The sequence below is a fragment of the Gorilla gorilla genome, chromosome 2, assembly GCF_029281585.2.
Source record: "Gorilla gorilla gorilla isolate KB3781 chromosome 2, NHGRI_mGorGor1-v2.1_pri, whole genome shotgun sequence".
Lineage (NCBI taxonomy): Eukaryota > Metazoa > Chordata > Mammalia > Primates > Hominidae > Gorilla > Gorilla gorilla.
The window spans coordinates 29,113,038-29,128,000 of NC_086017.1; the positions used below are offsets into that span (position 1 = coordinate 29,113,038).

At 36.1% G+C, this 14,963-nt stretch overlaps 1 protein-coding gene across 1 annotated transcript in view; it reads left to right on the forward strand.

Moving 5' to 3' along the window:
• The window catches only part of KCNH8 (potassium voltage-gated channel subfamily H member 8), a 393,213-nt gene that overhangs the window by 123,222 nt on the left and 255,028 nt on the right, over positions 1-14,963 (forward strand). The window contains exon 3 of the mRNA XM_019024893.4: positions 9,656-9,787. Coding sequence (XP_018880438.1) covers positions 9,656-9,787 — 132 coding nt within the window. The remainder of the gene's footprint in view (positions 1-9,655; positions 9,788-14,963) is intronic.

Genomic DNA, 14,963 nt, shown 5'->3' on the forward strand with positions numbered 1-14,963 from the left:
TGAAGCATTACATATACAGGTAAAGCCCTTACTTTATATAACTATTTAAAATGCATATAATACTTCACAGCTCTTAACCCTGGCCTCCTCAAAGCTCTTAACCATGAGAATTAGCAATATATCCAGTATGCAGATGTGGTATGAACAGGTGTAAAATTATACCTGAGAATATTCAGCAAGTAAATGGCAAAGTAAATGACTGTTATTTCCAGTCTCAGAAGATGAATCCAGGGACTTGACCACATGCAACGCCATCTAAATCCTGCATGTTCCTGTTACATCTTGACTCTTCTTTTCTAAAGATACAGTTTTGTATTTAGTGTTCTTTGGAAGTAACACAAATTTGTTCTGATCATCTTAAGCAAAAATAATAATTTACTGAAAAATATATGGCATAACTTATCAAATCAAATAAATTAATGACAATCTGAGCCTTGAAAAAGACAAAAAGCAGTAGGGTTCTGTAAGTTCTAGGTAGCAAGAATAATTGGAGAGGTTTTTCCTGGCTTCATTATTGAATGAACATAATTCCTTCGTTTTTGACCTTGGATTCATCAAATCAAGATTAAAATTACCAGAAGAGAAAGACTGATTGCTTCATTTTGGATGGTTTGCCCATTCCTCCAGTGAGGGTTTGCAGAGCACCAGATGGTTCTACCAAGGCTGCATGCAGAAAGGAGGTTTGGTTCCCAGTAAAATTTCGAGGTACAATGACAAGAAGAAGGGGGCACAGATGATATTCTGCCAAAAATATGAGAGGTAAACTATACTAATTATGTCACCTCAGAATGTGCCTGTCGTGTCTCTGATTACAGGAGAGTAATTGGCTGATGGCCCCAGCTGCGGTGCTCTGAAACGCATCACCGGATCAGCCAAAGTTTTCATGGGCTGCTTCCAGCCAGTGATTGAGTGAGGCACGGTTGCTAAGACAGGTCTATTCCTGGGAAATGAGGAACTGCTTAGAACTGTGCTGCAATCTAGACACTTCCTTTAATCCAGTTTTTCTTCCTTCTTCTCTCCTTCACTTGACATCAAAACTGCATCATGGTCTTCTCATAGTTTGCTTCTAAGAAGACCTGGAATAACACACAAATAGTTCATTAATATTCAAAAGCAACATTAAGTAGCATTTTCATGAATAATTCTTTAAGAATGTCATGCTACAATCGTATAGCCTCTTCTCCCACACTTTCCTACATTTCTCCTTTTACCCTGCTCTCATTTTTCTTTTTTCCTATAGCATTTAAGACCATCTAATAAACTATATAATTTGCTTATATATTGCATTTATAATTTATTGTTTTTCACTCCAATTAGAATATAAGTCCTTTCAGGGATAAGACAGAGATCTATTCTGTTTTGTTCACTGATGTATCCAAACAGTTAACAACAGTGCCTGCCATTGCAGGCACTCAATAAATATCCACTGAATGAATGAATAACTTTATGTCCAATTGCTTGCAATGTAATTTCCAAATGTTTTCTTTTGGATCCTAAACTAGATAATCCCAGAGTCCCAGATCCTCATAACAATGTTGAGTTCATACAGACATTATGTTTATTGGAACCAACAATTATTCTCATTGCTCTGCAAAGGCCATAGATTCCTCCAACTAAAGCCTTGTGCAATTAGAGAGGGTTAACTTAATCCTCAAATTCTCATTTAAAGCAAGTTATTTCTCACTAAACAATTGCAAATTTGAAGAAATCTTAAATTGCTTTTCTTAAAGAAAAGTGTCAAGAGAGTGGGTTTGTTTCAGTGCCTTGTTCTCACAAAGAAGTGCTTAGAAGTAGCAATCATGAAACCAAACCTGTCAGATCAGACATTTTTCTGCTCACTACCAATTGTCCATCACATGTGGCCTTCTTTTCTCCAAAGGATCATTGAAAAGGTAGAGCCATAAGTCAGACGTTAATTGGGGCTTAGTTCTCTTTGCTATTTCCAGTCTTAGCAGATGAATCCAGGGAATGTTGCTCTGCATCCTACACAGAGCTGCCATGGTATACAGATCACCATTTCTGAAGCTTCCTAAGAGAGCAAGAAGCAAAAACATGCCGGGAGGCAGAAGCATGCAGCAGCTTTGTGAATGAGGTCAGAATATGGTGCCTCATATGTTAGGAACTTAGGTAACTACACTTAGATACTGTAATCACAAAGCTTGTATAAGTACATTCTCTTTGTCTCAACCTGGGACTGGCAGCAGCACCAGTGGTGTTTTTCTGATCCCAGTCTCATTGGATACTCAAGCAAATTTAAAAATTAACGCCACATATACCTTAATGAAGGATGTTTTTCAGTCTTAAACTAAAATAGCTGAATCTTGTTTTAAATAGTGGTTCTACTCTTATTCCTGGTTTGAGAGTGAAATTCTTTTTATTATAAAAAGGCTTTACTGCACTTTTTTCATTTAAAATAGGATATTTTTTAGAGCATGTATATAATCGTGTCCTATAGTATGTGTAGAAAGGAGAATTAAATTGACTCAAAACCCAATGTTTAAAACATTGTCCATAGAAGAGGATCATTCCCAGAATATTACATTAATAGTAAGGCAAAATTAGAAAATCAAACTCAGACTTGTGTTTAAATTCCATTTCTTCACAGGACTGTTGTGTGACCTGAAGAAAATACTACACATCTCAGTCTCCATAATTGTAAAATATAGTTCAGTGCAGTAAAATGTTGATCAGGTTGATCAGTGGGAAATTTAAATATAATACATGCAAGACGTGTTGCACAATGTTAGCACATAATACACTCTTAATAGAATACAGCAATCACTAGGTCCTTGCTGTGTGTGTTGTTTTCAGGGCCTCTTTATCTCCATTTCTCATTGGACTGTACTCATTTGTTCCATTTCCTACTATAAAACTATCGCTGCTGAATTTGTGTTTAACTGTACATAGAAACTCCTTTCAACTGTAGGTAAGAATTATCTGTGTTTACCATGGGAACCAATTTGGTTTTCTTAAAGCAAGTATTAGTTCTACTGGTCTATAACCCCAGTTAATTTGTTGAGCAAGGATGTTGGATGTATTGACTAAATCATGTCTTGGGGATATTTTTGCACCTGAAGTTTCCAGGCTCCTCTTGTTCCTAATTATTAGAGATTTCTGAGAGGTGACTATACATACACCTGGGAAATGAATAAAGTACTTTTATTTAAGAAGAAAGGTAGCTTGGATCAAAATGAAAAGAGGATTAAAAACTTGGCACGTTTAAATCAGTTAATCATAACTTGATTTCCCTTGCCTCCCCTCCCCTCCCCTCCCCTCCCCTCCCCTCCCCTCCCCACCCCTCCCCTCCCCTCCCCACCCCTTCCCTCCCCTTCCCTTCCCTTCCCTTCCCTCTCTCTCTCTCAGTCAGATATTCTGACTTAACATAGCACTTTTCTCAAAAGTTTGAAATGAAAGTATCCATTAGAACGTATTTCAAATTACCAAGAATATATAAAAAATTATTCCCCAGAAATATGATCTCATCATTCTTATTGCTCGAGTCTTGAACTCTTTACATCTCTACCTCAAATCACTGGAGTTGACAGAATCCTACTATATATTTCTTCATGCTTATTCTAGAAAACCTGAAAATAAAGATGCTGAAAAGAAAAGGAAATTAAACCATAATTTACAATCCACCATTGTGGATTTTATGTGTATTCTGCCAGTGTTTTTTCAACTCAATATAGTATGCATATTCTACCCATCTGTTTTTAATGCAAAAAGAAGTTTAAAACACAATGTGTTTTATTTTTCATTAAACATTGAAATGAAGGGTATCCTTAGCCACCGCCCAGTTCAGGGAGCTCTCCAGCTGTCTCAGTTCATCTCCTGTCTACCCCCACGCTGCCCTCCACTGTTACACAGGGAGTCAGGGCACCGGTGCCATTTATTTTGGCTCACTAGTATCCTGGGGCATTTGGAGGAGGGGTATTGACCCGACGTAAATTCAGTGAGGACTGAGCAAAGACTTGCAGCCTATATGAGCTGCACTGTAGATAGATGGTCCCTGGAAGAAATGTTCACTGCAGATAAGGTGAAGCTTTTACCTCATGTTTTCTAAAGAACCATTACTTTCATCTCTTAGTATAGTACAAACATCAGGAAGAGCTGGTGACGATGCTGTAGAGACTTATTTGCCAAGTAGCTTTGGGTATTCCAGGGAACATTCCCCTCCATTTTAACATGACAGCTTTTTTTAGTTCACCTCTTTGCACTGTCCATCACATTCCCGTATTTTCTAGTCCCTTGAAAGACACTTTCCATATTGATTAGAGTCTGGAATGTTGTGCTGATTTGAGCAAACAGTGAAAAGCCGTCAGGTGTTTTTAATCAGGATCCTGTATTGTCAAAGGTTGTTGGCAGTAGCATGGGAGGAAGACTAGAGGCAGGAAGAATACTTTGGAAAAGTGGGCAAGAGATGACTGAAACCGAACAAAACAGTAGCAAATATAATAAAGTGGAGGGGCAACTTGGAGCTTTCTGGTAGATTCAGTTAGGACTGAATTACTGCCCCACTCTTTCTGCTGAAGAAATGAGTGTCCCTTCACCCAGCCACAATTCATAGCAGCCTTGTTTACTCACCTGCAGCTCTTTCCCCACTCCCACCCCAATATGTATATGTATGTGTGTGTGTGTGTGTGTGTGTGTGTGTGTGTGTGTATACATGTATGTATTTTCTCTGGACTAATTTCTAAAAACTGGCAAGCCTGTTATTTTATCATTAAGTAGCACTGAGACAATGGTTGTAGAGAACAAGACTCATCAGACTTAATGTGAACTAGGAGGAACACCTGGAAATGTTTAGGTCACATAACCCTGATGCTCTTAACCCTTGGGATATTATGTTATTGTTGCTATAATTTCAAAAAGTAAAGATGTTATGTATTTATCATTAAAAATTTATTCAAAATCCTGCTTGATATTAGAAACAAGAGAACATCAAATGTGTCCATATCTCACTTTGACCTATTGTGTTATATTGAGCAATGCACTATTTCCCATCATGATAGCACAGTCATTAAAGAGAGTGGGACCACTCACAACTCAGTTTTCCTTATACCTGCACCTCCTTGTATTAAGTTATTAAACCATGAACCCATACTAGAAACATTATTATTAGTTAGCTATTATGAGTTTTTATCTATTGACAAATATATTTTAGTGGTGTCTGGAAAGCATATGAGTTCTCTAATAATTATAAATATTAGCAAAAATTAGTACAGCTACTATGAAGAAAAAGTATGGAATGGTCTTCAAAAACCCACAGATAAAACTTCCATATAATCCAGCAATTCCATTACCAGGTATATATCCCAAAGAAAGGAAATCAATATATTAAAGAGATATCTGCACTCCTGTATTTATTGCAGCACTATTCACAATATCCAAGTTATGGAATCAACCTAAGTGCCCATCAAGGTATGGATAAAGTGTGATATATATACATAATGGAATATTATTTGGCCATAAAAAATGAAATTCTGTCATTTGCAGAAGAAACATTGATAGAACTGGAGGCCCTTATGTTGAGTGACAGAAGTCAAGCACAGAAAGACAAATATTGCATGTTCTCATTCATATTTGAGAGCTAAAAAAGTGGATCTTGTGAAGATAGAGGGTAGACTGTTGGTTACCCTAGACTAGGGAGGGGAGGCAGGGGGATGAAGGGAAAAATATCTATAAAGATATTTATTACCACTGAACTGTATATTTAAAAATGGTAAAGATGGGCTGCGCATGGTGGCTTATGCCTGTAATTCAAGTGCTTTGAGGGGCCAAGGTGGCAGGATCCCTTGAAGCCCGGAGTTTGAGACCAGCGTGGGAAACATAGGGAGATCCCCATCTCTACAGAAAAATTTAAAACTAGCCAGGCATGGTGGTGCACGTCTGTAGTCCTAGCTACTTGGGAGGCTGAGGTGGCAGGATTGTTTGACTCTAAAGTAGGCTGTGATCATGCCACTGCACTCCTACCTGTGTGATAGAGTAAGACTTTCTCTTAAAAAACAAAAAGGCACAGGTGGTAAACTATGTATGTATGTTTTACCTCAATAAAAAGAAATACACAAAAATATTAGCAAGTCAAATTATCCTGCATCCTTGTTTCCCAATCAAGAAAAAGAAAGTACCAAAATGGAGACAAGGGACATTCCACCAGATTTAAGCTTTTGTGTAACTATTCAATTCCAAAAATAGATTTTTCCATATAAGGTAAAAACCTTGTTTTCTCTCCACAATTGTATTTATCCATAGAAATTAAAGGTGTCATTAACCTAAATCCTGTCAGAGCCTCATCTGTGTTGACACTCTCCAACCCACATGGTAATTACTGCTGCTATATAAAGAAGGAGTTAAAATTCTCATGAAATGTCTGCCCTCTGACTCTGTTCTTATCATTCACATCTCTGAATTTGAGGCTGCGGGACTTGCAGCCTCCCACCTTAACCCTAAGAGAGATTTGTTGCACTGGGCCTGAATTGCTCTTGACTGAAAGAGTTGATCATCAATCATTGTGCCCACAGGTAAGAGAGGAAGAGCCAGATCCTGGAGAATAGCCTTGAATTATTGCATTCATAAGAGGTGAAAGGTGTCATTAGAAATGCAGGGTGGAGAGCTTGCTGGAAAGATTTAGGAAAGCAGAGAAGCAAAGGATAAGCGAGCATGCTAAGTATAGTCTTGCATTGAACATGATTGGTAGCTTTTGGCATCTATTATCTTTCTAGAAGATAATGCAGTTGATATGTGCTTTGTGTTCTTCTAAAGTTGAGAAAGAAAAGCATAAATATACCTGAATATTCGTAAGATTGTTGGTGTGGATAAATCTGGAGGGACAGTTGAAAGGAAAAAAGGATGGAGGGAGGGAAGGAGGGAGAGATGGAGGGAGAAAGGCAGGCAGGAAGGAAGGAGGGAAAGGGAAGGGAAGGAAGGAAGGAAGGAGGGAAATAAGGGAGGAAGGGAGGGAGGGAGGGAAGGAAGAAAGGAAGGAGGGAAATAAGGGAGGGAGGAAGGGAGTGAGGAGGGAGGGAGGGAGGGAAGGAAGGAAATAGTTTTTATGCCCTTTACACTGTTTCTCTCATAAACTTTTTTTGTCATATAGGCACTAGGAAGGTAGACATCAGCCTAGTTCATGTAAAATCATTCCAAAGCTTGAATTTAGAAAGATCCAAATTAATGAAGTTTTACTGAATTTATAAAATGTCAGTGATCACATCACTGTAACTTAAAAGACAAATCTCAAAGTAAACTTTCAGTTATTCCAGAACATAATGTGAAATGATGGCTGTGCCTCAAGGGCTGATCAGTGAATATTGCCATATCAACAGCTGTTTCCTTGGCTTTCACCTCATGTGGTTTTGGCTCTTTCAAAAATATATTGGTGCACCTATGCAAAGGCTCTTTGGAGACAGTAATGATACTTGTCTGAGTACACAGATAAAAGATTTTCAGGAAAATTAGTAGCCTTGGTTATGATTTGGTGATGTTCTTGCAAGGTAATTGACAGAGAGGTGCTTTAAAATGTCAACCAAAATGTCAGATTTCATACCGTTCTTTGTGTCCCCACTATTACTTTCTCTAAGGTCTGATTATTAGTTTAGCCTGATGGCTCTTTTTGTTTCTATCATAGCTACAGCATTGAAAAAGGCTCCCAGTCTGAAATGGTGACCATAGATAAAATTTCAATTAAGAACCATTCTGGGATGACAAGGATAGCAGTGTTTGGCTATGGGTATGGCTCATTTATGAGGCTTCTCCATGAATCACAAACACTTGAGTTGATTTATTGTCTCAGCATTTTTGGGGTCACTGTATTCACTACTGGAGTGAAGGATGTGACAATGTTACAATGAAGGGAACCAAGTTCCAGATGGGTTAATTGACTTCCCTATCGTTTCATGGCTAGTTAGTATTAGAACCATGGTTAGATCCCAGGTCTTCTAGAGCCTGGTAATGAGCTATTGAAATGAGATTGCCATGGCATAGATATTGGGGCAGATGAATGAAATGGGATGCCGTAGGGCTAAAAAAAAATTAAAAAATTAAAAAATAAGGAGGAATCATGACTCTAAAACTATTGGGAGAATACAGAGGAACGAGCATATTTTATATTCCATGCGTAACGTATGAGAGCAGCACATCATACATCATCCAACCATTCTTTTAAACAAATACAGCAGCAGCTACGATAAAATAAGACTTTTATATCAGATGGCTCCTAAATATAAATTAGTGGCTTCACCTGGTGTTTAACTGCAGAAAAAAATGATAGATCCCAAGGCTGGATGAATACATAGCTGTGTTGGAAATTATGAGGTCTAATACAGTGTATGCAAGACAACTCAAAATGTCAAGGATATTTCTGACCCTCATATTTTTGTCTTATACCCTGACTTTGAAATCAACACCCAAATAAGACAAGAATTCACAGTATTGAAGTCTTTTTCCCCTCATCAAAAGAAAATGAAGGAAAATTATGTATGAATAGATTAATAGTTTAGTTTTTAAGCAACAACAACTTTATCATCATTTTCAAATATTCCTGTCCAGAATGCCTTTCAGTAGGAAATATAGTGCAAGATTTTTTTACATATTTCTAAAATACATATTTTAAAATATATTTAAACATTGAAAATATAAGCTTTAGGCCATAACATTTGGCTACTATATTTTGAATTTGAATCTTAATGACATTTCTCATGGTTTTTTGCTCAAAAATTGAATTGAATTTGATTATTTCTTCTTCAAATATTTTTTGAAATGTGACATGCTTACTGAAAAATACATGTAAGCATTTAAGAACTGAACACTCCTATGTAAACAGCGTAAAGATCATGTAACAAAACTTGACCAGCATCCTACAACTCCCAGACCTGAATGCCTTTCTAATCACAATTTCCCCAAAGTAACCGTTAACCTGACTTTTAACATCATAGATTAGTTCTGCCTGTTTTTGTACTTAATGTAAACAAATTCTTATTGCATTCTATTTGTGTTTACGTATTTTACTTACATTATATTAGTGATATTCGTCTATTTGGTTTCAAATGATTGTAAGTCACTCATTCACGCTGATGTATAATGTTGTATTGTGAGACTAAATTTTAATACTACCTGTGTTTAAAGTAGATGTATTAATTTGAATCAGCCAGCAATGTATGAGAGTTTAAGTGGCTATGCACACTCCCCAAAACTTGATACTTCTCATCTTTTTTATTTTAGCATTCTGTTGGGCAAGCTTTGATTTTTAAATTGACTAAATAAACCTCTGGCAAACTCATACCAAACAAAGGTCTTTATTGAAGAACGAGTGTGTGCTGGGGGTGGGAAGGGGCAATCTCTCATAAAGTGGAATGCTTCAGCATCAACGAGTTCAAAGAGGAAATGCAGTTTGAATAATGTAAGCAGAAATGTCTCAGCACAGACAAGTGTTTTTGTTTAAAATAATTCTTTATTTTCAGAAAAAGCATTTCCTTTGGAATGAAGAGAGATGTATATAGGATAGAAATTTATGGAATCTGAAAACTGACATTTTTAAGATGGAGGGAGTTGTGGGATTGAAGAAAACACCAAGGGCTTTATTTTTATTGATGATTGAGATTTCCATAGAAATAACACAAGGCAATGGTTGATTTGTATTTTTTTTTCTTTACTGTTGCAGGGTCTCCATTTTGGTGCCTACTGGATATTGTTCCCATAAAGAATGAAAAAGGAGATGTAGTACTTTTTCTGGCCTCGTTCAAAGATATAACAGATACAAAAGTGAAGATTACTCCAGAAGATAAAAAAGAAGGTTTGTACCGTTTTCAGAAAACATTGACAGATGGAGTAACATTTTGAAATTGTTTACTTAAAAACTCTTGGAGAAAAACATGCATTTTTAATAACAGCAACTGATAAATATTCGTAACTGTTAGCAGTCAGCATTTGGTGCATATTCCAAATCACAGACTCACATGCATTTACATTCTATCGTCTTTATAATAAAGACTCACTTGACAGGAACTAGAAGTTCATATTCCTATGCTAATATGATGAGGATGAGAAAACAGTTTATCACAATGTAAGGATTAACACCACTTCATTGTATTAGGCAAAAATTAATGGATGGGATAAGTGTCTTTAGGAGGATGTGATTAAAAATACATCTCTCCGTTTCCTCTAGATTGCTGTAGCTCAAAACTTAGATGTGCAAAGTGTAGTTATGTACAAAGTTAAGAACTCTAGCTTAGTGGTTGTTAGAATAGAATGTTGCAAACAAATGTGAATCCTGTACCTTATTGTATATAAAAATATAATACTTTGTTTTAAGACATAAACAAGCTTTTCAGTTATCTTTAAAGGAGTCTGAGAATTTGTGTTGTTTACCTTGTATCTTCTGGTTATAATTTATTAAGAAATTCTTTGCATTTTATATAAGCTGACAAAAGTTAACACTGAAAAACTGCTGATATTATTTGTTTTAAACCGAAGTAGGATTCTAGTCACCAGAGAAAAAGCAATTATCCTTTGTGGATTTCCTATGTAGTAAGTTCTTTTTTAGAATCAGCTACTTGACATTTCAACAGCTATGTCTTTTTAGGAATGGACTCTTTTATTCCAGCTCTTTTTTAAAATGTGTGTGATTGTTTTCAATACATTATGTTTCTTGAAATGACAACCCAAATGAACAGATATAATAGTTTGGTGCTCTCACTTCTGGCATTTGAAAGCCTTGTAAATGCATGTCTGTTTTGCTGTATATTGGCATGACTAAATTATGTAGTGTATTTTACATATGCAAGAGAAGAGCCATATTAAAATTAAAGTTGCTTGAATTTTAGAGCAAGCATAGTACCTGTCCAATGTAAGTTCCACAAAGATAAGTATGAAAATTGGTGTGTATAGTTTTTGCTTTTAGTATTTTCTTTGTAAGATGGAAACATAAAAGGTAAGGATCCTTTGAATAAAATTATTCAAACATGTAAGTATATATTCATATTATGTACATTCACAAATATGTGTGGATAAATAGAAATATAACACAATACTTAGAAAGAAATACACGACTTTTTTTTTGCTTGAAAGAAGGCAGTTTGATTAACCTTTAACTGACTTGTTTTGAATATGAGGACCATGCCTAATGGTTTTATACAAATTCCTTAATTATCTTTGTCTCATGTTCCTTATGTCTCGTGTTAGGGGAGAAATCCCCATCTTGGTGGACTGCAGTGAATAAGAGCGGTGAAGTATACCTTTTCATTTAGAGTTTGAGAGAGCTCAATAAAAATACTCATTTTTGCCATCCACGTTCTGAATCAGCTGAAAAAGAAAAATGAGTAGATTGGAGACCAAAATATCACCTTTATTTTTGATGAAACTAATAAAGGAAAACATGAAATATGTCTACCTCCAAGTGGGCTTCCTTCTAGTGAGCTCTAGTTTTAGGCGAAGTTGCCCCTCAGTCACAAAGCAGAGCCTCTCGCTGTGTAACTTAATGTCTGGAGAACCAGAGCAGAACAGTTGCTCCCTAAAGAGAGAGAAGACAAAGGGGTCATCCTATGCATGTCCATATCACCTTCCAAACTTAATCAAATTATATTCTTCTTCTTTTCCTGGAAATAGCTAAGTTAAGGAGCAGAGAGAGGCTAGCATGTCGCACTAGTAGAGCTGCTGGCACTTGAAAGATTACACCTGTCATTTGGAAGTGAAGGACATCAATTTGAACACTGTGCAACCAATAACAAAGTAATCCAAAATTCTGTCTTAAAATGGTGTTAACATTTGTATTCCAATACATATATTAAATTGTGCTCAATAATATTTTCATTTTGTTTAGGGAACATGTACAATGTAAAGACTATCTCTTGCAAGATTTAAATAAAAAATATTAACAAAACACTTTTAACATTAATTATATTGTGCAAAATATGATTTAATTTTTTGAAATATTTGCTAGTAAGTCCCTAGATATATTTATCTCAACATTATCTCATATAAAAATATTACTTCTAATATATACTGAACACTCAAGAACAGTTTTTTCTATTGCTACCTTATTATAAATGTCCCATAAAAGTATGTAGTATTTTTAGAAAGACAGAGTAACTATTGTAAGTCACTATGGTTATAAAATGATAATTAAAAATAGCCAACAATCTAGGAGGCCAAGGCAGGAGAACTGCTTGAGCCCAGAGTTTGATACCAACTTGAGCAACATAGGGAGACTCTGTCTTTACCAAAAAAAAAAATAATAAAATAAAAAATAAATTAAAAATTAGCCAGGTCATGGTGGTGCGCACTTGTAGTCCCAGCTATTTGGGAGGCTGAGGTGAGAGGATCACTTCAGCCCAGGAGGTGAATGCTGCAGTGACTGGTGATTCACTCCTGCACTCTAGCCTGGGTGACAGAGTGAGACCCTGTCTCAAAAAAAAAAAAAAAAAAAAAGAAAGAAAAAGAAAAAAAAATATTTTTACCTGCCCTTAATGGAGAAAAACACCTTAAAATTTACCAATTGATGGCATGTCTTGCAGGAAAGGCACACCTTAACATATGATATTTTTAAAGCTTCCAAATAAGTGTTTGATTATTAAAATGTCACCATGTAACTGTAGCAGTATTATGTCATAACATTAAAAAAAACTAAATGAGTGCATGACATGACCCAGTGTTGCACCTTCTGCAAATGCATCACTAAAGTTCATCTAAGTTGTAGGAATAAGGTTCATGTTAATTAAATTAATTAATACTGAGGTTCACATGATGGGCTTCATTTAAGAGATATAAATGGCATGGACTTCTATTAAAAATACTTTAATCATTTTTCTATGTTTTGGGGGAGTTTATTTAAATGAGGAAGAACCTGTTTTATAGAAGTGGCTAATGAGGTGTGGGATATAATATAGGCCTTTTATCGATGGACAGCATTGGTGGAAGATGAGCACAAAATTCAAACTACTATTTGTATGTACAATAGCTTTCAGCTGGTGGATCTGCTGGGGGGTGTGTGTGTGTGTGTGTGTGTGTGTGTGTGTGTGAGAGAGAGAGAGAGAGAGAGAGGGAGAGAGAGAGAGAGAAAGAGAGAGAGAGACAGCCTTCAGCAGGAATCTGATGGTTCTTATCACCTTTAAAACTACCTTCCTTTTTGGCACATAGTTTACTTCTATTCCAAAAATAGTGTGTACACCACTTACTTCTATGTTCATGTCAAGTGTTACTTATGGAGTGAATTTAATACGAGGCCCTGTTTATATCTTTCGGTATCAGTTAGGAAATACTTTGATATAAAATTTGGATTTATATGTCAATCAGCTTGGCAATTGAGGTTCTTTTGTTGCTGATCAGAAATCTTGGCTGGCAGTTAAATATGTCCTTTTTATAAAAAAAAAAGAAAAGAAAAGGAAAGAAAGAAAAGAAAAGAAAAAAAAGAAAAGAAAAGAAAAAGAAAGGAAGGGAATGTCTACTTACTACAAGAAGCCAGGGTAGGCAAAGTCTTTTTTGGACACCAGGTCCTCAATGGTGGGGAAGGATTAAGAAAAACATTCACAGGGCTGAGAACGGAGGGCCTTTGGATGGAGTGGTTCAGAGGGAATTATTTCCTTTGAGTGAAGGAAAATAGCCTCAGCAGGGGGCTTTAATTTTTTTAGTTAATTAAAATTAAATTAATTTAATTAAATTCATTTTAAAAATTATTTAAAATTTAATGTAAGTTTAAAAGTGGATTAATAATATATTAAGTAATTCAAAAAATATTTATTGAGCAGCCACTCTGACCCCAGCATTGCATTCGCATTTGGAGATGGCAAAATGGAGACAATATGCTTGGAAACATCTTAAGTCTCAGCTTAAATCCTTCCCACTAAATTTTGGCTGTTAGTCCTTCTAGAAGCTGCTACTGTCTCAGGAACTGAGTTTCCTCATCTATAAAATGAGGTACTCATACATATCTCCTACATTTGTTATAGGTTTATAAGAGATAATATATGCAATTCACATAGCACAGGGCATATAGAATATGCTCAATAAAAGATGTGGTCATGTTTGTTATATTCTATAAGTTTTTATAAAAATAGCTAGCTCTTACTGAGTCTCTGCTTCATGCTAAGTGCTTCACATAGGTGACTTCATTTACTTCTCATAACTCTGTGAAATAAGTATTATTCCTATTCCCATTTATTGATGAATTTAAATGACTTGACAAAGTTGACATAGTAAAAAAAAAAAAAATGGTAACCTAGGATTTACACTCATGCAGCCCAACCTGAGAGCCTACATTAAGTTTTTTCTCCCTCACTTGCCCTCTGCAAAGTGCTCGTAATCTTACGGTGGACACAGATCCAGTTTTGCAATACAGTATGTTCAGTAGAATGACAGAAATAATAAATTCTTCTCAGACAAGGAGACAAGATAGAGCGGGTCAGCAAGAGGTAGAGTAGAGTCAGGGAGAACTTCACAGGAGAAATAATATTGAAGCAAATCTTGAAAGATGATTTGTGTGTGGAGTAAGACTGAAAGGAAAGAATGTTAATTTTAGGTGATGAAACAGCAAGTAGTTGACCTTTGTTCATAAGAAAAGTCATGAAGTTGAAGTTCAACCCTGAGGAGTTTAGGTGGTATGCAGATATATTTCAGAGTTAGAACAGCTTGGCCTTGACATAAGAGATGAAGGAAAACGAGATCTTTTGGGACCCTCTTTCTGGTTTAAGGGCTGTTATGAACTGATTCGTGTCACTCCCAAATGTATATGTTGAAGCCTTAACCCCCAGTTATCTCAGAATGTAACGGTATTTGAGGCCTTTGAATAATTAAGTTAAAATGAAGTTGTTAGGGTTTCCCCGTAATCCAGTCTGACTTTTATGAGAAGAGATTAGAACAAAGAGACACCAGCGGTGTGAATGCACAGAGGCACGGCTGACCATGGGAACAGAACAGCCATATGCAAACCAAGGAGAGTCCTCAGGAAACCAACCTGCCAAACCAACCTTAATCTT